At 35.0% G+C, this 25,419-nt stretch overlaps 3 protein-coding genes and 1 pseudogene across 4 annotated transcripts; all 4 read left to right on the top strand.

Annotated features, from left to right (window-relative positions):
• Positions 1-3,616: 3,616 nt before the first annotated feature.
• On the top strand, positions 3,617-8,309 carry LOC112529180 (pectin acetylesterase 8-like). Its single transcript, XM_025140304.1, has 13 exons — positions 3,617-3,690; positions 4,204-4,349; positions 4,454-4,536; positions 4,894-5,023; positions 5,480-5,559; positions 5,653-5,739; positions 6,002-6,126; positions 6,211-6,271; positions 6,405-6,458; positions 6,538-6,615; positions 7,018-7,123; positions 7,385-7,530; positions 7,909-8,309. The coding sequence occupies exons 2-13, from the start codon at positions 4,226-4,228 to the stop codon at positions 8,014-8,016; spliced, it is 1,182 nt and encodes a 393-aa protein (XP_024996072.1). The 5' UTR covers positions 3,617-3,690; positions 4,204-4,225; the 3' UTR covers positions 8,017-8,309.
• A 2,681-nt stretch (positions 8,310-10,990) lies between these two features.
• On the top strand, positions 10,991-17,419 carry LOC112529710. 2 transcript variants are annotated; one of them, XM_025141074.1, is made up of 6 exons: positions 10,991-11,430; positions 12,333-13,262; positions 13,742-13,930; positions 14,227-14,360; positions 16,037-16,147; positions 16,933-17,419. In XM_025141074.1, the coding sequence occupies exons 1-6, from the start codon at positions 11,266-11,268 to the stop codon at positions 17,000-17,002; spliced, it is 1,599 nt and encodes a 532-aa protein (XP_024996842.1). In that variant the 5' UTR covers positions 10,991-11,265; the 3' UTR covers positions 17,003-17,419. The 2 variants fall into 2 exon arrangements, with proteins under 2 accessions (XP_024996842.1, XP_024996841.1); XM_025141073.1 differs by having other exon boundaries at positions 14,206-14,360.
• A 2,282-nt stretch (positions 17,420-19,701) lies between these two features.
• On the top strand, positions 19,702-21,912 carry LOC112499647 (N-terminal acetyltransferase A complex catalytic subunit NAA10). The gene is made up of 2 exons (XM_025102958.1): positions 19,702-20,088; positions 21,398-21,912. The coding sequence occupies exons 1-2, from the start codon at positions 19,789-19,791 to the stop codon at positions 21,650-21,652; spliced, it is 555 nt and encodes a 184-aa protein (XP_024958726.1). The 5' UTR covers positions 19,702-19,788; the 3' UTR covers positions 21,653-21,912.
• Positions 21,913-22,260: 348 nt separating this feature from the next.
• LOC112529634 lies at positions 22,261-24,854 on the top strand (annotated as a pseudogene).
• The last annotated feature ends 565 nt before the right edge of the window (positions 24,855-25,419 follow it).

Below are 25,419 nucleotides of genomic sequence, written 5' to 3'. Positions count from 1 at the left end.
AAAATAAATTACTTTGTTATTAAATATAAATTAAAATATAATAAAAAATTAAATTAAAAAAATTACACCAAAAAATGAGAACTATTAAATAGTTAATTTGATACTATTATTGATTTATTTTTTTCAAATTTATATTTTAATCCAAAAATAAAAACATTACTGTTTTTTCAAAACCACATAAAATCGTATTATATCGATAGAAACAAAGAATAAAAACTGAACAATAAAATCAAGATTTATCTCACTGTATTGTATAAATACCCTCCTAATTTTATTTAAATAACATTAAATTTGTTGGTTGTTGGATTGGATCTCGTTGTATCAAAGCATACAATTGGCGAATGTTGACCAATTCTTTCTTAATATTATAATCAAAATGTTGACTAATTCTTTCTTTTTAATATTTAATAATTAAATTAAAATATTGCAGCAAGAGAGAGATGGATAAGACGGTAAATATTTTATAACATCGTTTGAGTTATGAATTTTGTATTTGATAAGGTCATGTTTGTCAACGATACGTTGGTTTATTTTCTTAATTTGTTGAAAATATTCATGTTTAGGTCAAAAGTGGATCTGGGATTTTTGTTAAACAGTTGTATTTTCAAAGTGAATTAAATATCTGTAAAATCATTTGACGCATTTTAGTTGAATCCTACTGTTTTAAAGAACTTTTTAAAGTTTTTTTTTTGTTGATTTCGAGAGACTTTTTGGTTATTTTGGTTGGTTTCAATAGATAAGGTGGCTGCCGAAGAGGATATGGTCATCGGCATGTGTGTGATTGGTTCAGGGGTTGGGGTGATAATATATATTTTAAGATTTTTATATAACATATAAAAAGAGATTATATAAAGGTATTTTTAATTTATTTAACGGAAAATTAAATAAAATAGGTAAATGGAAGAAAATACTCCTCAATTAACGATACATTAATTAACAGTGTTGACACAAAGATCATTTATGTATCGTAATGCAACCAACAATGACATCATTTATAATAATATGTAATCTACGTCTGGATATTAATGAGGTGCAACAAGTAGAAATTTATGAGGTACATGCAGTTCAGGAAATGAAGCTGAAGCAACTCCATGTTCTTCTGTTAAATTTATTTGAGTAAATAATCAACGATTGAATCTGCTCGGTGACCATTGTGTATTTGTGTAATTAACTACCTATAAATTAAGTCCTCTCAAAGACAAAGACTCACATCAAAGAATCTTCAGTGATGTCGAAGAAGTAGCTGGAGACAAAGATGGATTAGACATGATCTGAAGCGACATTCTATGACACTAAAGCTATATGAATATACGTGAAACTTGGCTCAAGTTATCAACAATATATGGAGCAGTCCTCAACGACTACCTCAATGTTGGATCAATGTATTGCATAGCAAGTTATTTGTCTTATCCTCTCTTACGTAAGTCAAATCCTCATGCTTCTCTTTGACAGAAGGTAGAGTACAATCTGGTTTATCGTCTCCTTCATGTTCACCAACTCTCCTGAAGCACTGTTCATATGCGGCCAAGCTCTGCTTTGTTATAGGACAAGAAGTACATGCAAACACTCTCCTCATGACACGTGGATTCTACCTGCTAAGGTGCATTAAACGCGTAGGATATAAATAGCTGACAAGACCCTTCTTATCAAATATGCTCTTCTTACCTTTGCTATCTTCTTTCTCTGTGTATTCCAATAAATCCATGCAAGAAACCCCTGTGATTTCTATTTTGTTCTTTAGAGAACCCTAATGCTCTAAGATCAAAGTAAGATTGTTTAGACTGAGATTATTCTTTTTTTTTTTCTTCTGCAACAATCTGTAAATTCATATGTATTAGTTTCTTCTTATAATCCATAAACAGAACTTAAAAAGGTAAAATAGCTGTGTTTTTATTCAACCCCCCATCTTACAAATTGTGTAAGTCTTGTTGGCCCTCTAGGGACCAACACATTTGTTTGGTAATGATATCTTAAAAATAGTTAATTGTTTGGTCCTACAAAAAAATTAATTCTTTGGTCTCTAATGAAGAACAAAAAATTAACATACTCTTTATGTGAGGGATACTCAACGACTTACACTTGAACGATGTTAGTAGTAGAAATCGAACTCATAAAAAACTAGGAGGCCGTTTACCAAAGTCTTACATGGGTAAGTGTTTGTTAAGTCATATTACCTTACCGGATGAATATAATAAGGATCAAGAATCTTACCCGATAAGGGCAAGAGAAGGACCAAGAATCTTACCCGGTAAATGAGGACGACGACTCTTATCACGGTAAGAGCTCACCGGGTAAATTGTTGCATACGATGTCGTTTTGGTGGAGTAAAATCTTGCCCGGTAAGTAAATGATAATGTTATATTTTACCGAGTAAGCGTTTACCAAATAAGTATTTAATAAACAACCCCTACAATTATAATGACCAAAAATATAAAAGAACTAGTTGTATTCAAAATATTTTAATTATTATCATAAACAATAATAAAACAATATAATATTTTATCTATTAATTTTTTTTATCAAAAAGTACACGGTTTTATTAAATCAAGAAGACAAGAAAACCAAAAAAATGTATTTAATAAACCAAAAAATAAAAGTAAATAAAAAAGACTAAAATACCCTTAAGTTAATGAAAGCATTTTAACATATATAATTTTAGAAATAAAATCAATAATAAATTACAAACTATAGGAATGTCAAATCGCATTTTCAAAACCACAACGACAAAAATTGCATCTTTTTCAAATGCCACAGGACAAAAATCGTAGTTTACTCTTTAATTATTTAGACTTATTATTAATTACTAGAAAAGTATTCGTACAATACAACGAGATATATCTCAATTTTAATGTTTTTTTATTCATTGACTCTATAGATGTTTATAATACGATTTTATTTAGTTTTAAGAAAACGATAATGCTTTTATTTTCGAATAAAATAGAAAAAATTTAAAGATATCATAAAAATTTAAAAGAATATATCAATATTATCATCAACTAGCTGGTTTGTCAAATATATGGTAACAAATCATTACTTTTTTAGTTTGAGTAATTTTAGCTGCATTCCTTTTATATAAAAACCAAATCAATATATATATTTACCAATTTTACTTAAAGTTATCTTGTTTATTTACTTTTTAATAGTTTCATTAAAAGATAATATCTGAACCGTTAAGAAGTAAATGTTGTTTGACAAAAAAAAAAGTCTGACTCTTAATAATTCTAAAATCATCTGAATAATTTTGTATAATACGCCCCCTAACCATTTGAGTCCTAATTTCATTGTAAATAATTATCAAATAATTATATTTCATTTTGCACTATATTATAAAAGCCTCAATTACTCGTAAATCATTCAGCAATCGATCAAAAAACCCGATTGACCGCTTAATTTGTTATGAAGCGAAAGTTTCGACTTTGCCATTTGGACCATGTATCCGACCGTTCGGCAGTGGTAATGAAGATGGCGTCCAGCTGTGTTTGTTTTTGGACTTTACTATTACCAATGCATGGTCCTCGAATCCTTGTCTGCGTCGGTGCCATTGATTGACGCGTGAAAACGAACCTTCCTTTTATACATCTCTTCCTCACTATAAAGCGAATCGTCTCTCACTGCAAACCTCCTCACTCAAACCAATCCATTTTTCCGATCTAAATTTGCATTTACGCTCCACAGCTGTTGGTCATTCAGGTATGGATGGATGACTTTTCTGTAAATTTGTTGTTTCCGTAGTGAAATCAAGTTATCAATTGTAAAATTGATGTATATTGTTCATATCAGCTACCTCAAATCGGTTGTTTGTTGATTTGAATTCGGAATACGAAATGCTGTTTGATCTTCAATCATGTACTGATTTGGGGAAATGAAGCTGATTCTTTTGATAAATAAATAAGTTGAAGTATGGTTCATGTGGATGTTTTTGACTCATGTGGTCAAATATGTTAACTTTTGAATCTGAACTCAATACAGTTGTTGTTTGTTCTTCATGAAAACAACTAAAGCATATTGGTTTTGGGATTTTAAAAAATGGCTTCTTTGACTTTAGAAGTCAATGTTACTACTAATTAAATCAAGTGGTTATATGTCAATTATTGAAAGAAACTTGCTTGGTTGCCAAAACCATCTTAGATCATGGTCTATATTTCAAGTTGTATGGTATTATTAATTTGAAGTTTGTATTCAATTTTGGATTATTTTGTTCAGAAATCTTTAGGCAATTGAGGGTATGGTGAGTAAAGGAGTAGGTCCATGGCTATGCATAATCTTGGTGGGGTTATTAAGCCTGCTGACCACTGAAGGTTATGATGTTGGTCTCACTTTTCTTGATAGTGCTGTTGCTAAAGGAGCTGGTAAACTAGCTTTCTTCTTGCTTTATGAAATATTTTAACTTAATGTATGATCATTTTTCCAGTTTTTGACATGTTCTTGGCCTGAAATTCGTTATCTTTTTCAGTCTGTTTGGATGGCAGTGCACCTGCATATCATATAGATAAGGGATTCGGGGCAGGAATCGACAATTGGTTGGTTTTCTTCGAGGTTGGTTCCTTGTTGCTAATTATGATTACTTAGCATGGGTCACGTATTCTAACATGTTATTAGAGCCAAAATCTACCACTCTAGGTTCCGCTAGACTTGGACTGTTTTTCTTCTTTATATGTTGGAACCTCCTTTTTCGCTCCTCAAGACTCTTTTGGAGAGTAATCTGATGATGTTTTTATCTATTCCAATAAATGATATGACTAAGAGATGCTGAATTTTATGGTTAATAAGTTTGGATCTATAAGAATTCAAATAGTTAATGATGTTTGTTCTGTTTATAATTGAATTTTAAAGGTTACAGAATTTGTTAGTGAAAAATTCTCACAAGGTTTCGTTTTTCGGATTAATTATCAGGGAGGAGGATGGTGCAACAACGTCACAAATTGCCTTGCCCGTAGAGATACTCGTTTAGGTTCCTCCAAGCAAATGCTGAAACTAGAGACTTTCTCCGGGATGTTTCACAACAAGCCAAAATATAACCCTGGTAGGCCTTCTCTTTCTCATTATTTCAGTTAAAAATAAGCAGATAAGCATTTAACCATACTCGTTCCAGAATTTTTCGTCATTTTTGGCCACCTGCCAAAAGTAGATATCTCCTTAATAGGCAAATTTTGTAACTTTGAAAGAATTGAGTAATGGTATCTTTTCTGTCATATCTTTTGTAAACATTGTATCTATGTTCTTGCTTCCATTCTATGTCAAAATCCAATGAGTAACCTTGAGGGCCAGCTCAACTGCCAAATAAAGGCCAAGCCTTGGGGCTACTTTTAATACGTTCGAGTCTCCTTGGAGTCACCCGGGATTTTCCTAGTTGTTATTCTTAGGGCCCATGGGATTAGTTGAGGTGTGCGCAAGTTGTCCCGGACACCCAAAGTTTCCAAAAGAAAAGAAGGAAAATGCTACAAGTTCCTTTTCCTCATACTTTCTACTTTGTTTTTAGATTTCTATGATTGGAATAGGATCAAGGTCCGGTATTGTGATGGTTCTTCCTTTACTGGTGATGTGGAAGCAGTTGATCCTGTAAGTCCTAATTTTAGCATATATTTTTTGAACAAATCTTGTGCTTTTGGGTCTTTTAGCAATGAATAGAATCCTTTTGTATTCTATCTTCAGAAAACCAATCTTCACTTCAGAGGAGCAAGGATATTCCGTGCGGTTATTGACGATTTGCTAGCAAAAGGGATGAAGAATGCTAAGAATGTAAAAAACCCGTACTTCCATTTTTTAGCCATTTATTCCTGCTCACATACGGGCAAGTTGATTTGAGAACTGTATATAACTTAAGAACCATGAGAACCAATTATTCATGATGAATATCATTATGATTGTGATGAATGTTTAGGTATATTCATCATGAATAGTTGGTTCTCAAAATATTTACTGTTCCTAAATGAACTCCCCCCTCATGTATCTATATATCTGTTGTGCCTTTAGTAACTAATTTCCAATTTCAATATTACAGGCCATGCTCGCTGGCTGTTCAGCTGGTGGGTTGACTTCCATTTTGCAGTGCGATAATTTCAGATCGCTCTTACCTCCAACCACTAAAGTGAAATGCCTTTCTGATGCTGGTTTTTTCATTAACGCGTAAGCTTTTATTTCGAATGTTAATATTTCATGTTTACCGGTCATTTTCAAGTTAGCGTTGTGACATTAATGGTTCGTAAACAGGAAGACTGTTATAGGAACAAGTCACATTGAAGGCTTCTATGCTGATGTTGTTAAGACACATGTATGTACCTTCTAATCCCTTTTTTCACTCCCATATTCGATTTCAAATCTTCTTTGATTTACAGACCATATTTATTCATTACTTTTCACAATTTTTTTAATTATGTTTTGTTTCATTGCATCTGCTGTCATAGGGATCGGCTAAAGTTCTATCTCCTGCTTGTGTTGCGAAATTGGGTCCTGGATTGGTAAGCGGATGTCTTGATAACGCCTTCAAAGTTTGCTTTCTCTGTGTGGAAATGTTAACCTTTCTTGTGGTTTTTGCAGTGCTTTTTCCCACAAAACATGGTGCAATACATCAAAACACCAATTTTCTTGATAAATGCGGCTTATGATTCATGGCAGGTTAGACAACCTCTAGTTCAGGATCTCCAAATCTGTAAAGAGATCCGTGGATGTAGGTGTTATAAGACGGGATATGACAGGACATGACAAAAACTTTTTGTGCCACGTTTGATGCCATATTTAGACTGGGACGAGATAAGACCGAGTGGCCAAAAGTGCATTTTTTGTCCTTGAAAATTGTTGGAATAAGATCAAAGAGATGTCCAGTCTTGGTACCTGTGTCAAATTAAAACCCTAAAATCTCACAAAATTCATTCATATGTCTACCTCACTTTCGTCAGTCCAGTTCTGTCCAGTCTTGTCTGCGTATCGAACACACCCTTTTGTTCTCGACTACCATATGAAGAAGTAGGATATTTTCTGTATTTCTTTGATGTAAATGTGATTTATATATCTCTACAGGTAAAGAATATACTGGCTCCAGGAGTTGCAGATCGCAAAGGTACATGGCGCGAGTGCAAACTTGACATAACAAAGTGTTCATCTGCTCAACTCAATATCCTGCAAGGTTTGCTATTATCGCCTTTGATATCTTTTGCTATTATTTTGGTTTGGTGGCCACCAAACCAAACCAAACGAACCCAGTATAATATCACCACTCTAAACATACACCTTGCCTCTACCCAAGGGGTAGAGAGACGTTATCCTTTAGACACTGGCTTGTAAAACAGAGCGCTATACTGACAACTACCAATATTGGGAGAAGCTAAGATTAATGTACAACAAATAGGTCGAATTTCCTAACCCATGTTTTGGTTAAATATGACAGGGTACAGGTTGGAGTTCTTGAAGGCACTGAATGGATTTGGCAACTCCCTTTCTAGAGGAATGTTCATCAACTCTTGCTATTCCCACTGCCAAACTGGAATTCAAGAAACATGGTTGAGAAACGACTCGCCATTGTTGGGTAACACGGTAACGTGATTTTCTCTTCTGCCTGTATTTGCGGTTTTTCGATTCGCTTTGTTATATCTCTAAACAACATACAATGATGCAAAATATTTAGAGAGTTTAAAACCTATTTACTAAAGAATGGAACCCTTTGGGGTAGTACAACTGGTAAGACATTGTTTATGTTTTTTAGTGGTCACTAGTTCGATTCCCTTAAGGGCCACTAGAGCCATGGGATTAGTCTAGGTGCGTTCAAGCTGGCTTAGACACCCACATTTATTACAAACTCTAAAGGACTAGTTATCATGGTCAAGAATAAACTTTCTATAAATAGAAGTTGCTCGATTTTTTTTGTTACAAGTTACTATCCTTAGAACTAACGTTTTGTTAAAATTTCATCAGACAATTGCGAAAGCAGTCGGAGACTGGTACTATGAGCGGAATGCATTTCAAAAGATCGACTGTCCATACCCGTGTGACAAAACATGCCACAATCGTGTTTTCGACTAGACGTTGACATCATGAGGTTGTGGATTCTCAAGAATGTCCACGACGAACGTAAAGTTATGCGAACGAGATAAGATATGTTTCCACACACATTTGTTGATGCGGGTTTTTGCACGGCTGCGTATATCGGAAGGTTTTCAAGATCCAAAAATGGTGAAAGGAATCTGATTTCAGTTATAGTTATACAAAATTTGAAATGAAATAAGGGAAGATCACCAATGTGTTGTGTTGTTGGTGTGTTCCTTTGTAATTTGGATGATTGTAATCAATAAATGTGGTTCTTATTTGATTTTATGTGATCCAAAGGCAATTATTTAATATCTTTAAAATTATAAAAAATGGAGTTTTTAAGTCGATGTATTTTTGGCAGCTGATCAGAAGTTATGAAATTAAAAATTGACATATAAACGGGTAATAATTATTTTTTAGTGTTTGGATGAACAATTTATACCGGTGTCAAACAGGTAATAAGGAGTTTTTGAAGAAGTGAAATCATTCTAACTTATAATAAGTTGATAAGAACTTTTATAGAAAAACATAAGTTGTTTCAAATAAGTAATTCTAAACAACCCTAAATATCGAAAGTTAGGTCAAAGTGTTAATAATTTTTTTAACTGGTTTACAAAAACATCCACTATTTTTCTATTTTAGGTTATTAATTCTTATATGATGTTGTGGTGTTTTTGTATTAAATTAAATTCATTTTGATTTTAGATTTATTGAAAATTTTGAGATTTAAACATATATGATCTTTCACACATTTAATTTTAAATGACTTACATAAACGGAAAAAAAAAAATCTCCGAAAACCGTTGGGTTTATTGAAAAAAAATTCTCAATAGAATTTTGCTGTTGTATATTTGTCATTGTTGTAAGTTTGTAGCATAATTATACTTCATCTATTTCTACCATTTTATCTACTTAAAATCCAGAGTTCCATGGTTACAATAAACTAAGGAGTCGTTTACCAAACACTTACCCGGTAAGTGTTTACCGGTAAAATTTAACACTATTATTTACGTAACGATAAGATTACCGAAACAACATCCTATGCAACAATTTACCCGTTAAACGCTTACCATGGTAAGAGTCGTTACCCTCACTTACCAGGTAAGATTCATAATCCTTGTCTCGCTTTTACCGGGTAAAATTTTTGGTCCTTACCATATTCCTCCGATGACGTAACATGACTTGATAAACACTTATCCGGATAAGTGTCTGGTAAACGGCCCCTAGTTTATTGTAGCCATGGAACTCTGGGTTTTAAGTAGATAAAATGGTAGAAATAGATGAAATATAATTATGCTACAAACTTACAACAATGACAAATATACAATAGCAAAATTCTATTGAGAATTTTTTTTCAATAAACCCAACGGTTTTCGGAGATTTTTTTTTTCCGTTTATGTAAATCATTTAAAATTAAATATGTGAGAGACCATACATGTTTAAATCTCAAAATTTTCAATAAACTTAAAACCAAAATGAATTTGATTTAATACAAAAACACCACAACATCATATAAGAATTAATAACCTAAAATCGAAAAAAAATTCAATTTAATCCAAAAAACTTAAAATCACATATAACAAAAGATATTAAGTAATATAAAACCATATCGAGTAATATACAAAACTTATCGAGTAATTGTATTTTGACTTGACATTCAAAATATTATATATTAACATCCAAAAAATAACAATTTTAGATTATAAATCTAGTTAGGAAATAAGAAATTATGAATTACTGCTTTAGTTGAAATAAATAATATATATATAGAGGTGAGTTATTATGCAACATTTTTATATTTGTATAACCAATACAACTCAATCTCAACCATACATTTAATTTGATGAATATGTGATTTCATAAATTTTTTGATTATTTCATAATTTCTAATATAAAGTATTGATCATAATTAATGAACTCTAGTCATCTTCCATAAATGTTCAAATCATAATAAATGAACTCTAGTCATCTTCCATAAATATTTAAATCATAATAAATTACCAATCATCATTTCCATAAATATATCGATTGATTGAGTTACATTGGATGTACAAATGTGTGAGTTGCATTCGAAACGTCCTCTCTCTATATATAATTTAGTAATAAATAGATACAGGTACGTACTCCGGTTCCCCATCCTCGTCCCCATCCCCGGTTTAAGACAAACGGGGATTCCCGTCCCCTTCTCCGATTTAGCAGGGTCCTCGACCGGGGCGGATAGACCGGGTTCTCCAGCGGGTTGGGGCCATTCCCATGCCTAGCCGTACCACACTTTCCGCCCCTAGCGCCCCCTTCCTGCTATTCCTTACCGTCGCCGCCCATTGACTGCCTGTACTCTGGGTTGCAGCTTAATTCTTTGACTGCTATATGGTGGTTTAGATGTTGATAGGTTGATAGAAATATCATAAGTGAAATTACTTATTCTATGTTCGTTTATATTTGTGTAATAACTTAACAAACAACTATCAACTGATACTAACAAACTTATATTTTTTTTAATGATTATGGGTGTTTAGGATTGCTTATTTGAAACAACTTATGTTTTTTTACAAGAACAAATTATATGAAAAAGTAACGTATATTTAACTTTATATCTTAGGTATTAAAATAGAAGTTTTAAAAGTACGTTACCCAAAATAAAAATTAGGTTAAAGTACGTTACTTTTTCATACAATTTGTCCTTTCTACAAAACAAGTTATTTATCCAAATACTCAAAAATGCTTTTTACCGATGCCTCACCAAAATAAGTCAAATAAGTGTTTTTATAAACGATTCTAAACACCTCTTCCACGAATGAGAAACCCATTTATTAACTACTTTCTTGTAACGAGATTAAATGGGTTGAACCACAATCATCAAATCTTGCAGAAAATCTATAGAAAAAAAGTTAATCAAGAAATTGGTTTTCCAAGGTTAGAGGAGAAAAAAGAAGAATAGTAAATGAGCGATACAACTGATGGTACGATCAGTTGTTTGGGTTTGAATCCCCAGATTCTGCCATAGCACGGCGGAGCTATCTTTATCTCAATCTCTCTCTTGCAATGCTCAGTATTTCCGATTTGCATATGATAATGTGGACGGACACATTATCTGTCAGCCCACGTTTTATCGAGTTTACGACAAATGGAAGTGCCGTTAATCATTTATAAAATCTGGATCTGAAACCTTTTCTTCGAAATTTATTCTCTAGGCATCTGAAAGATATGAAATCTTCAACGATTGTGGATTAGTGGGTGAAAGAAATGGGATCGAGTACCAGCAAAGCTATTGATCCTGAAGCGGCGGTGACGCCGGTCGAGCGGCGGAGTTATTCAAGAAATGTGTTCCAATCTTCGTGTATTCGACCGGCATCTGGATCTTCGGATGGCAGTGAAATTGATGATGAGGAGGTCATTGATGACGAACAGGTTATTTTCCTCTTTTGCTCTCTTGTATATCTTCCCCTAATTATAACCCATAAATATGCATTTATGAATTTTAGTAGCTTAGATTTCAATTTGAAGTTTGTTGTTTATGAATCCTACATTGTTGTTTTGATTAATTTAATGTTGATTAACGATTGTGATCTTTGTTAGAGGGACTGCATATCAATGTCTCTTTGATTACCAACATATTTTCATCATCATTTCTTTGAAATATCATTGCTCATAAGTATAGAGTGAACTGTTCTTTTTGTGGGTTGATAGCTAATTGATGACAGAATGGTTTTACTCAATCATTATATTGATGAATAGGTAGTAGAGTGAATGATCTCTTATTGAGAAAGACATACTCTTTAGGGTATTAGGGGAAAGTTTAAACGATTTGAGAATCGTGAGAATCGTGAAAACCAGTATATGCATTGATGCATTATGCATATACACTATCAAGTATGTAATGTTGGGTTTAGGGGAAAACCACAAAAAATGGAAAACCGAGGAATACCCCAACAATTATTCATTTGTCTGGTATGCACATGTGTATAAAAGTAATTTGGCCGGTATGCACACTTGCATAGAAATCACGAAACATTTTCAATTACTTTTATGCATATGTGCATACCGGACAAATGAATAGTTCTTAAGGTTTTCCTCAGTTTTCCATTTTTTGGCTGAAGCAGAGTCCAAGTATGTATCTGTCGGTTAGTAGATATATTCATCAATGTATGCAGGTATATATACACATTGGTGTATATGCGCTGGAATTCGTATAGTGTATATGCATGATGTATCAATGCATATTCTGGCTCTTACAGTTTTCAAAATATTTATGATTCTGATTTGAACCTTCTCCTAGGTTATTAAGATATGATGTATTTTGAATTCTTCAGGTATCTGATCATCGAGCCAAAGAAAGTGGTATTGAGGGCAATCGTTCAAACATGAGTACATCAAAGTCAAAAGGTAAAACAGAGCGAAACAAAGATGTCAAAATGAAACGAACTGATAAAAGGGCTTCTGAAACACAGCTTGGTGAATGGGGTGAATCGAGCCTGAGTGGTATAGCATCCAGAAACGGCAGCAGTTCTTCCCGCAACCGTTCAAACCGCTTCCTTTCTCGCTTTAGTTTGTTTCCTGGTAGTATAAGCTCACGTTCCTCAAGGGCGTATCCTGAATCTTCTTCAAGTTCTATCATATCAAATGATGACGATCTTCACTCCAATCGTTTTGGCAATAGAACTAAAACCCGTCAAGGTTGTGAGCTATTTCCATCGTGTTTCTTGCCAATGTCTCCTGGACCACGGGGTCATGATTCTGATTCAGATTCTGATAATAGTGATGTAAGTTCTATCCATGAATTGGGCAATAATAATAACAACGGAGTGGAATCTAATGGGAACCTATTTTCTCCAAGAAATGCTTCTGGTTATGGTGGCATAGAGACTAGAAATGTTGATAGGCGAAATGGTGCCCGAGAGCCTGTTGAACAAAATGTCAGATTTAGCAGAACTTTAAGTGTTGGAAGACTTCGTGATAGAGTTCTTCATAGACCAACATTTCCTGAATTAGCATATTTGAATTTCCAACCAGAAATGGAAGTGGTAACTGGTAGTGAAGCTCGTGAAACAGGATCACATTTGTCTAATGAGAATGCGATGGTATCCACAACTTCTACTTACTCTTCGTCCACCATCTCCAACTCCTTGTATGGGAATCAAGATTCCGAAGTTCGAAATATGGGTCCTAGAGAAATCAGATATAATAGCCTCCTGGAACATAGGTCAAATTTTCTTGAACGAAGAAGAAGAATAAGATCGCAGGTTTATACCCAATTTACCTTTGCAACGAACCAATTCTTGGATTCTATTTTATATATGTTTGGGCAAAATGCATCAAAATGCAATGAAGTTTGCCTTGGTTCCTATTTACCGTAATGAAGGTTTTTTTTTTTCTCAATCAATATAATAGAGTTCCAAACTTTCCTATTCTTTTACCCATTTTGACTAGTAACATGTTGATATTGTAACATCTAATGATGTGGATGTCAAGTTCGTGCACTTCGATTAATCCTTTTGTAAACGGACATTCACATTATCAAACGATACAGGAGCAGCAGGTTACCGGTCAAAAATGGGTACCAAATAGGAAATTTTGAAACTTTGTTACATGGATTTAGAAAACAAAATTCTTCGTTATACTAAAGATGAACTAAAACCAAACTTTGTTGAATTTTGATGCATTTTGATGCATTTTGCTCTATATGTGTATATCGTATTTTGATGAACTTTGCCTGCCATAGGTACATGCATTACAGAGGATGGGAGGTCGTTTTGAGAATCTTTCTGGTCATGAAAGGTCTTGCATAATGTCTGGTCAACATTTTACAGGACACTGCTCATGCCATCTCAATAATCAAGATCCAAATGATGGGGCCAATGGTAGGGGAAGCATATCAAGAATTGTTTTGTTGGCCGAAGCTCTCTTTGAGGTGATTTTTTTTTTCTCAAAGATGATAACATTTTTGGGATAACTGTGGGTATATGGGCTAACTTGTGCGCACCTCGACTAAATCCCATGGGACCCAGTGGTTAATAGTCAAACAAAACTCCAGTGGCCCTTAGGGGACTCGAACTGGTGACCATTGGGGAGCAAACCCACGATCTTACCGGTTGAGCTACCTTTAAGGGTAAAAGGATGATATTTTTATATTTCATATCTTCGACTATTTTTATGTGTTGAACCTCGTGGACTTATTTTATTTAGGTTTTGGATGAAATTCACCAGCAATCTGTAGTTTCTTCATCCCGACCTGCACTGTCTTCCATCGGATCAGTTCCTGCTCCTGTTGAAGCTGTGGAAGCACTTCCAGTTAAAATGTACCACAAGTTGCCAATGCATTTAACCGAAGAAGATGCACAGTATGTATATATTTTTCTTCTTTATTTGCTACATATGATCTAACAAAGAGGTTGATCGTTACATTTGAGGTTAAAAAGGGTAAATTTTCAGCTTCAAGATTGAGATGAAATTTCTGAAGTAGTTGAAAACTACATTCATATTATAACTAACAAATAGAATCGTTAAATTTATAATAAGATCAATACACCTTCTTAAGGGGACTATACTTTCGGGATGGAGGGAGTCGTAGATTAGGGAGTGTACTCATCGTGTTGGACATCTTGGTTTGGCAGCAGGCTAAGGAGCACAGTTTGATAGGAAAAAACACTAAGTGGTTCATTTCTAGAGGAGAAAGCTAAGATTCTAAGGTTTGAAAAATTATTCTGCTTTGACTTTATAGTTGGTTTCATTTGACAATTCACGGTATTGCCAACTACCAAAACCAGAACAAACAAAACGACCCCGTTATGTCCCACCTGGAGGTGGGGGTGGGTCTGGGGAGGATAAGATGTACGTAAACCTAACCTCTATCCCAGAAGAGTAGAACTGTTATTTCCATGAAGACCCCTGCCTTGTGAAAAGTGTGACAAAGAGAGAATGTCGGATATGATAAAGATTTAAAAAGCCGGTTAAGAAAAAACAATAACATACAAATAGAAGCAAATACAAGAAAAGCATAACCAACTTAAGGAAACTACAAACCCCTAGTCTAGCTTACTAACCCTATCTCCCACTGTCTACCTCCCTTCTACTCTAGCACCGCTAGTCTTGCGTTTCCACGAGCTCCTATTAAAGGTCGTGGCCTCGGAAATGCCTTAAGCCGCTGTGTTTAAACTCAGCTGTTCATTCAACATCCTCTTCAACTACCCCTCATTGCCTCCGATCATCACACTTTCAGTTCTCCTCAACGGAGCCGCCACTTGTCTCCTACAAACGTGGCTGAACCACCGCATTCTCCCTGCCCTCAACTATCCGTTACTCAAAATGTGATTTTTTTGTAAATAAAAGGGATCACCCTTCCTACAAATAATAGGGTACACAATAAAGAGGTAAATACAAAGAGTTTGAAAGTTTAAAATTTGATTACACCAATTTTTGACCAAATATTAATATGAACTTCTTTTTCCTTTGGAAGTTAGATTATTACATCAAGCTTTATGACAATATGCCAAGTAGAGGATCCATGTTAGTTTTGAATTGCTAATAGTTTACTTTAGCTTACTGAAATGTACTTTCTCTTCTTTACAAAATTAACAATGTTGTCATTCTAAGAATCAAATATCATATGGAATTTACTGTTTTATACCCCTATAACAGGGTCTGAAGTCACAGAAAGTGCTTTTGGAAAACTTGATGGAAATCGTTACAACAGGGATATTTTGGTAAACATAGATAGCGAGATAGTTGGATAGGTAGTAGTTAGGAAGAAAGTCGATAAAGGGGATATCTGATATCTAGTTTGTCTAACCTGTAAAAAGGTAGAATTGGGAGAGAACCAGCCTCTCAATAGCTAGCTGACTAATAAATCATTAGTTTTTTTGTGTGTTCTTTGTCGATTTGGTGTCATAATGCACAACGGTGTTCATCAAAATCATGCATACATTAATGCTCATAAGGTTTTTAGATGCTATAAAGCGTGCTTACTGCTATCATTGTGCATTAACTTGAACTTTGGTTTCTGTTTATCTATCAACAGATGTTATATTTGCCTTGTGGAATACGAGGATGGGGATGAAGTACGAGTCCTTCCTTGCCATCATGAGTTCCATAGATTATGCATCGACAAATGGCTCAAGGAAATTCACAGGTGCATTTCCCCCCCATATTTTACTTCATCACTGTTTTTATTTTGCTGGGGATCTGACTTTCTTGTTTGACTTTTTCGCTGATCTTACCTACATGTTTAAGTTGTTATTTAAATTGCGTTGTCGGCTTGTACACCCTTGAATTGTGCACACACTATTGAATCATTATTCTACCTGTTATATTACCGATTACATGTTATGTATCACCTATCTTATTGCCTGCTTACACACACTTATGCTTCATGCACAAGTGCCCCCTCCCAGCGCGCCGCCGGGGGTTTCTTCCTGGAAACAGTCTCTTGGTCCTAATGGTTGAGGTAAGGTTTGCATGCATCCTATCCGTCGTAGACCCTTTCGATTGGGTTCACTTGGTTTCTTTTTGCCCTATTCCTTCCCAAAGAAGTTTTAAACCAAACCAAACCAAACAGTATATCCCACTCGGAGGTGGGATCTGGGGGGTGAGATGTATACAGACCAGACCTTTACCTTGATAGAGTAAAACCTATTTCCGTGAAGACCCTGGCTTGTAAACAGAAATTCTATGAGATGCATTATTTATGTTCGTTCCAATTAAGCTCATGTTTCAAAAGAGTGGAAATTGTTGGTAGCCGCTACACAGATTTATGAGCAGCCGCTCAACTTATGCTTGAAGACATGCACTTTAAATGTCCCCCGCAATGCTACCAAACATGCATTTTGGGTGCTAGTTAGACCACGGAAATGATCCGATTATCTCAACTTTACCCTTATTTGCATCAAGTAAGTTTGAATTCACTTAATAAAACAGGATTTGCCCATTGTGTCGTGGCGACATTTGCAAATCCGGCCCATTGACAGCTGAGAGCTCACACTTATGAGGACCCGTTTCGCTTGTGGACCCGTGCGTGGAATTTGAGACGGCGGAAAGCTAAAACCTTGATCTTTATCGTTCTAATCATCCTCCGGGGTTTGGGTTGTTTTCTATTGGATCGGTAGTTTGTGTTCGAGTTTCTAGAAAGGGACGAAACTTTTGATGCCAAGCATTTCGCTGCCAGAATTCTTGAAGAATAAGAGAAAAAAAAACGAGATTTGAGTTTGCTTCTCTTGTAGAAACGTTAACGAAGATCTCGGTGTATTCGGTTGATTCTTTACTCTTAATGTTAAACTGCTACTTTCTTTGTTTGTCTTTTGGTCACGTTAGCAGCCTTGCTTTTGGCAAGAGAAAAAAATGATCAATGATTGTGAAATGAAACAGTGATTGTTTGACTTTTAGGTCAATATGACCAATTTTGACTTCAAAATTTTGAGAAGAATCCGTTTGATTCTTTACAAAAAAAAAAAAGTTTCATGATTATACCTATCGTGTTAACAGGTCGAGCAACAGGTTGTTCGAACCCGGCTCTATAAAAATGTATGAGCTCAACTTGAGCTTGAATAACTTTTTAAAGTAGTATTTAAGCTCAAATATATTTCCGATTTGTGTTCGAGTTGATGGTCGTGTAACGAATTTGGGTTAGAGGCTGTTCKGTTACTGTTTAATGGATTGTATAAGCTATATGGCTTATTCGTACAACCATATCTAGTTGTTTGGTATGGGCTTATTCGGTTAGTCCATGGCTGAATCACTCAACTACAAAACCAATGTCCTTTGTATTCAGTTGGTAACTTTCTTCAACTACCCCTCTCCCAACCCCTCTCCATAGCCACTCCTCCCTCAATACAATCGCCTCCATCCTTAAACAGGAAAAAAAACACACAGATCCAATGGGTGAAACCTTTCAAACAAATCGATATCCTCCAAACTCCAGAAGTCTCCATCATCGTCCTCTGCCTCGCCACTCACCGACTGTCGCCTCCTTCTCCTCATTTGCTCCGACCTACAACATCATCGTCCATCAGCAGCCCGATGGAGGCGATGGGAGCGACTGTGTTTTTTTTTTCCTGCTCCTCATCAGTGTTTTTCTTCTGCTCCGACTGTCGCCTGTGTTTTTTTTTTTTTTTTTTCTGTGTGAAGGTAAAACATCAAAATAAACGGAGAAGACGATGAGTAGATGAGAGCGACTGAGTGAGCGACCGATTAGGGTTTCTTCTTCACGCTTGCTGAGTTGCTGTCTGAACCAGCGACCGATTAGATTTAGAAAACGTGAGACGGTGAGTCGTGAGGTTAGGACTGAGGACCAAGGAGATTGGATTGGATTGGATTTGGATACTTGAATTGGAAACAAAATAAAGAGGTTGGATTGGATTTGGTACTTGGATTTGGATTGGAAAACCATTATAGATCCGGAAAACCTTCCTTTTTAACATTAGGTCTGAAGGGTAAAATGGTCATTTTTGATATTCAGACTGTTTATTTAGCACAACAACCGAACAACAATTTATCTGTTAATATACAGACAACTATATCCATACAGGTTTTAACAGAAAACGAACCGAACCACCCCTTATACTTTGATACCTAAAAATTAAAGCTTTATAAGTTCGTTCATGGGCTCAAATTCGAAATCAATTAACTCGTATATTGGTCTGAGTTTGGTATTTTTTTTTATATTTTGATTGTATTATTTATAAACATACAAACATGTTTGACATGAAAAAAATGTATACTTGAATGGGTCGGCTCAACTTGACTCCATTTGAAAATTATAATTGAGCTTACAAACGAACTGAATCAAATGTCGGTGGTAATGAGTTTGACTTTTATTAAGTTAAACAAACTTTATTTCGTGTCCGAAATCAACTTAAGCTTAAGCTCGAGTAGCTCGTTAAAGCTTTGAATCGTTAGTGCCCCAAATTATACGAGCGATTGCCATAGTGCCAAAGAATCGTGTTCATGCCACATATTGGGCAATTTAGAATAGTATTTGTTGTTTGATCGAAATAGGTTTATAAGATGACGGATATCAAATTAAAGACAGGTAAAATCAATTATGATTTGGTCTTTTAAATTACAACCAATCTGATTAGAAAAATGCTACCATGTAACTCGTTACAGGCTGACTGCGTAACCAATCTAGGTTCAGAGTAAAAAATGTGTACTTGATGTGAACGAATCTTATAACCAACCGATTAAGTCTCTTAATTAAGGGGCTGTTTACCAAACGCTTACCCGGATAAGTGATTACCAAGTCACATTACCTTACCAGATAAATATGGTATAGACCAAGAATCTTACCCGGTAAGAGGGAGACAAGGACCAAGAGTCTTACCCGGTAAGTGAGGACGACGACTCATACCATGGTAAACACTTACTTTATAAATTGTTGCATACGATGACGTTTTGATAGACTAAAGTCTTACCCGGTAAGTAAGTGATAGTGTTAAATTTTACCAGTAAGTATTTGATAATAAAACTCTTGTTATAACTGATTTTTAACCGATAAAAAGTGCTATTATCATTTTATTTCCATCTTTCAATTGATAATTCGGCTCATATTTATAATCATATCAATTATATTTTTATGTAATTTATATATTTTTTGGGTTTTATTTATTTAAAGAAAATATAAAAATACAATTATTATTACTTCATTTTGTTTTTTTTCCTTCCTTAAATGGATCGGAGACTGAGATGAAGCGAGCCATAGACACCAGTTTTTTCTCCAAAATCAGGCAAACCCTAGCCCCCTTTTTCCCTGAAGAAGCTTGAGAATCGAAATTGAAAATGGTGTGCATACGAAAGGCAACGATTGACGATCTGCTTGCAATGCAAGCCTGCAATCTCTTCTGCCTCCCGGAGAATTACCAAATGAAATACTACTTCTATCATATTCTTTCTTGGCCGCAGCTCCTTTACGTCGCCGAAGATTATGGCGGCAAGATCGTTGGATATGTGCTCGCCAAGATGGAAGAAGAGAGCACTGAGTGTCACGGCCACATCACATCTCTTGCTGTTCTCCGTACGCACCGTAAGTTAGGGCTTGCAACCAAGCTCATGGCTGCTGCACAGAACGCCATGGAACAGGTCCATCTCTCAATTTCATTTATTTTTCGAATTGTCGTATGAGTTTTGATTGAATATTGTTGTGATGTGGAGGTTAGGTTCCGATTCGATAATATTTGATGTATCGTGTTCTCTTATGTGTTTGCGAGAGAAAAAAAATTAGGTCTTGGGAAAATCCTATTTTTGTATGATCTTTCCTATACTTTTAAGTTAACATACTAGGCTTTTGTGTCTAAAATATTGAATTTGATCGTACTTGATTGTGATAACATCGCAAGTTTTCTTTCTTATTTATTCCTTCTTCCTTGAGAGCTTTATGTTTATGAGTAAGAATTTTTGGGGGCTTTTATTTGAGTTTTAGGGGTGTTTAACTCGGAGCAAAATGCAAAAGCTGCATCTTGTAAATTGGTGTTGAATCGATGGTAATTCATTGTACTGTACTGTTCTTATTATGTGTAAAGTTGGGGTTAAGTATAACCTTATGTCTCATCTTTAGATGCAGCCTTTTTGTGAATTTGGGTAAAATAGGAGAGTTTTGCAGATGGGTTGTTGGTTCGATCAACGTTGATTGTATTGTGGATAATGGTAGTTGTGAGTAAATTAAGTTCATTTGTTCTTGGTTTTACTGAATCATGTCATGGTTTATGTAACCTTGACTCTTTTTTGGTTTAGTCCAATTTCCTTTAGTTTTTTAGTAGTTGATATTCCATTCTACATTTGTTGAACTATGTTCAAAGTTTTTCTTAATAGGGAAAATTTGTTCTGTTATTCAATCCACACTTGTCGAACCACGTTCAAATCTTTTGCAATTGTGAGAATGTGTTTTGTTATTCCATTCCACATTTGTTGAACTATGTTCAAAGCTTTTGTAATTGTGACAGTATTCATAACTTATTGAAATTCATTCATATATTGCGGAATTATATTTGGGGGTTAATGATATTGGGGTTTTAACATTAGCTTTTTTTTTTACAAAAGGGTATTGATGAAATCCTATATTTGTCAAATGATATTATCCCATTTCTTAAGTCTGGGATTCGAAACAATTGGTAAGGTTGCTTCTTTGTGACTGGAAGGTCAATGGTCGGAGTTGCAGAAGCAACCTTCTTGCAAAATGCAGAGAGATGCTGCAGAAAGCTGAGGAGCCTTGATGCACTCTTCTGATGTTCTGGTTTCTGTTATCATTAGTAACTGTTTCACTGTGTGGATTTTGTTAAGGAACATACCTTGGCTTCTTATCATGGATGTTGATTCATTCTATTTTCATGAGTTATGTCTTGTTTTTTTGGTCTGTGTGTAAATTGAAAATTCTTTTTGCTAATAAAATTAGGTGTTTGGTGCGGAGTATGTGTCACTGCACGTGAGGAAGAGTAACAGGGCAGCATTCAATTTGTACACCGAGACACTGGGGTACAAGATCCACGACATGGAGGCCAAGTATTATGCGGATGGAGAGGATGCATATGATATGAGGAAACAATTAAAGGGAAAACATCAACATCAGCATCAGCATCAGCATCAACACCAGCACCACCACCACCACCATGGTGGCGGTTGCTGCTCTGGAGAGGCGAAAACTGAGTGATGAAGGTAAAATCTAAGTCATTGAAGAAATATTGTCGTTTCTTATACTCATTTTGCATTCCCAATTCGTGACTTTAGACAAGAGAATGTTTGTTTTCGTTGATCATCATTGAGCTAATCTTAGTATTTGTTGTTTTTGGAATGATTAAAGCAAAAGTTTGCATTCTCATATTAGTGATAAAGTAACTCTGTGATTGGAAACAACTTCTTTTCAGATCTTTTATAGAACTGAATTTGATGGAATGCTTGTAGGATGTCGTTTTACTTGCTGTTTTTGCAAGATGGTAGTTCCTACCTCAATGATGAAGCTATAAGATTGTGAGAATGACATTATTACCCTTTGGCATTGTCATTTGCATTAATGATTTTTTTTTTTATGAAAAGAAATTGACAAAAATACCAAAGTTAAAAAGATTCTTAAAGGAACTAAACATTGTGAATACTTCAAAGGCTGAAATTTGTAATATGCACTAAAGTTAAAAGTTATTCTTTTCTTGGTTTTGTAAGTTAACTTTTGAGGATGACTTCTTTATAAACTTGGGAGGAATATATACATTTCCATCGCTTCGAAGTTTCAAATTCAAAGAGAGAGGGGGAGAGATAGAGAATATGAATTCGTTTAGGCACCTTAATCATCCGTTGGAGCTCATTGAAAATAAGGAGACAGTTGTTGTTGGCGATGACGGGAAACAAGTCTGTTGTGATTGGTGTTCAAAACGCATATCAGATGGCTATGTATACGGTTGTATCCCATGTCATTATTACTTGCACAAAACATGTGTACGGGTAGAGGTTCCTTTCCGCCACCATCTCCATGCATTGCATCCTTTGATCCTTGTTCATTTCAATAGTAAGCATTGGTCTTGTGATGTATGTGAATCAAAACTAAAGGTGAGGTTCAGCTATTACTGTTCAACCTGTGACTTCGCTGTCTGCATACAATGTGCTTTAGCTGATGCTGCTAGCAGTTTTGCTACCACTAGACTAAAAAAGGAGGCATCAAACAAGTTTACACACGATGGTCACCCACGACATACTTTGACTCTACAGTTACGACCTGCTTCATTTCATTGTAATGCTTGTAGATATACGAAAGAAGATTTTTTTCTCAGTGTGATAACTGCGACTTTTGGATCCATAAGACATGTGCTTCGTTAACCACTACCATCGATCAGCCAATTCACCATAACCACCCTCTCGTTCTTGCCTACTTGCTCCCAGAACAATTCTGCAAATTTGCATTCCACTGCGAGTCTTGCCAGAAAAGGATTATGCAATGCGACTGGATATATCATTGCCCAAATTGTAGATATTTCATCCACATCAAGTGCATCTCTCGTCTGGATCAACTGCATATTCCCCAAAGGTCAATCCTTTTCTTGTTTTCTTTTTTAGTTCTTGTTTGGGAAAATTGCATCAAAATGAAACCAACTTTCACTTGATTTCTATTTTGGGGAACCAACTTTCAAAATTGTCATTTTGGAGTCTCTATCAAACTTTTTGTTTATTTAAGGGTCTAGTTGACATGTTGACTTGTTAATGTTGACATCATCCAGATTTTTTGCCAACTAAGATATTTCACGTCATATTAGTTTTTTATTTTAAAACTAATATTTCCGTCATATTTAAAATTGTAAAATAATTATAGAAAAATAATTAAAATTCGTTTTTTTCCCTCCAAAAATTATTGTAATAAAATCTAATTTTTCATTCCAAATATCGTTTTCAAAAAAATATTCAGATATCAAATTGTGAGTAAAGAAGTACATTTTTGAAAAAATCTTCAATTTGATATTTGAATTAAAAAAAACGAGATTTGGAATGAAAAATAAATTTTATTACAATTATTTTTGAAAAAAAAAACGAATTTTAGTTATATTTCTATATTTATTTTGCAATTTTAAATATGACGTGAAATATTAGTTTTAAAAATAAAAAATTAATATGACGTGGAATATCTTAGTTGGCAAAAGATCTGGATGATGTCACCATTAACAGGTCAACCAGATTCTTAAATAAACAAAAAGTTTGATAGAGACCTTTATATGACAATTTTGAAAATTGGTTTCCCAAAATAGGAATCAGTTGAAAGTTGGTACCATTTTGGTGCAATTTTCCCATCTTGTTTTGGGTATTCCCTTCCTAAATTGAGTATGTGGTTTCAGATATGGTCGATATGTCATGTGGCAAACGAAGAATACATTGCATTTCCCTATGTCAAAGGCGTTCACAGATTCGTTAAAGCTACTACATTCTGAAAAGATAACATCAAATGACAAAGGCGCAGAAGAAATCAACCATTCGAGTCATAACCATCCATTAATCATTTCTCCTAAACCACAAAGTAACATGATGTCTGACATCGAGCGTAATGATCCAATAGAGGTATGCTCGGGATGTGTACGACCCCTCTCCCTTCCATATTATACTTGCAAAGAGGGATGTCGATTTTCTCTCCACAAGTATTGCACCGAGTTATCACTCACATTAGACCATCACCTTCATCCAAATCATTCCCTTGACTTGGTAAGCATACGATATTCCAAGCCTGAGCTATGCGATGGTTGTTATAGCTATTGCAACGCGTTTGCCTACAAATGTGGAACTTGCAAATTCCTCCTTGACGTGAATTGTGCGTTTTTACCCAAGACCATAAAACATACTTGGCACGAACATGCTCTCGACCAAGTTATTGGTCAGAATTTATTTTGTAACGCGTGTCGAAACTTTTTTGAAAATATGGGTTATTCTTGCCACTACTGTGACTTTCATCTAGACATGTGGTGTGTGGTGAAGTTGCCGCATTCCTTTACTCATCGGTATTGCAAAGGACATCAAATCCAATCGATAGAACCTCCGGTCAACGATCATCCTGAAAATTTTTATTGCGATATATGCGAGAGTGAAATGCACTCGAAGTATCCGCTCTATCATTGTCACAAGTGTAAAAATTCATTTCACATCAAGTGCCTTAGTCAAATTGATCTTTTTGCAAATGTTTGGTGTGAGGAAACTGTAACGGTTTCGTATCACAAACACCCATTAACGTTTGTTTGAAAAACGAGAACACCCGGATATGTATGCTTTGGTTGTAATCTTGACATCGATGGTCATCTGATGTTGGAGTGTCGGACTGGAATATGTCCTTTTAAAATTTGTATGCCGTGTCATCTTAAGATAATCAAATAGCCTCGTTGGTATTCATGTGACGTGTTTGTGGAGTATTATATTGTAATTTGATATGTACGACAATATTTCAAATTGTCTTGTTCAATACTTATTTTAGACATCCAATAACTTGTGGTCCACGAACCGTGCTTGTAGCTAGTGATGGCCAAATCGGTCTGGGACTGGTAAGGACTGGTTATGGAACCGAAAACCGAGACCGGTTGGGTTTTTTGGTAGTTTTGTGGGACCGGGACTGACCGGGACCGGCTATGGATTGGCCCGGCCTGAAAATTCAAATAATTTTATAAATAATTGTATTTTCAAATAATTTTATAATGTATTTTTATAAAATAATGTAATTTTAATTATATTAAAACGTATTTTTTAAAGTGTATTTGAGTTACCCAATTGTAAATTTTATAATGTATTAAAAATATATATCATTAAAAAAATCTTATTTTTTAATGTCGGGACCGGCGGCCCATAACTGGTTATGAAATACCTTGACCGGTTCTACCATTTTCAACCGGGACCAAGACCGGTGATGAGAAAGCTTGGGACTGATTAGGCCCGACCCGTCCTGGCCCGAGACCGGTTTTT

This window comes from Cynara cardunculus (assembly GCF_001531365.2).
Source record: "Cynara cardunculus var. scolymus isolate 2C chromosome LG 16, CcrdV1, whole genome shotgun sequence".
Taxonomy (NCBI): domain Eukaryota; kingdom Viridiplantae; phylum Streptophyta; class Magnoliopsida; order Asterales; family Asteraceae; genus Cynara; species Cynara cardunculus.
This window is presented reverse-complemented; position numbering and strand designations above follow the sequence as displayed.

Coding starts and splice junctions, on each gene's coding strand:
- LOC112499647 (XM_025102958.1), top strand. CDS start 19,789: ATGGTGTGCATACGAAAGGCAACGATTGACGATCTGCTTGCAATGCAA. Junction 20,089..21,397: donor CACAGAACGCCATGGAACAG/GTCCATCTCTCA, acceptor TAATAAAATTAG/GTGTTTGGTGCGGAGTATGT.
- LOC112529180 (XM_025140304.1), top strand. CDS start 4,226: ATGGTGAGTAAAGGAGTAGGTCCATGGCTATGCATAATCTTGGTGGGG. Junction 5,024..5,479: donor CAAGCCAAAATATAACCCTG/GTAGGCCTTCTC, acceptor CTTTGTTTTTAG/ATTTCTATGATTGGAATAGG. Junction 6,459..6,537: donor CGAAATTGGGTCCTGGATTG/GTAAGCGGATGT, acceptor TGGTTTTTGCAG/TGCTTTTTCCCACAAAACAT.
- LOC112529710 (XM_025141073.1), top strand. CDS start 11,266: ATGGGATCGAGTACCAGCAAAGCTATTGATCCTGAAGCGGCGGTGACG. Junction 14,361..16,036: donor TTAACCGAAGAAGATGCACA/GTATGTATATAT, acceptor ATCTATCAACAG/ATGTTATATTTGCCTTGTGG. Junction 16,148..16,932: donor TGGCTCAAGGAAATTCACAG/GTGCATTTCCCC, acceptor TTAATAAAACAG/GATTTGCCCATTGTGTCGTG.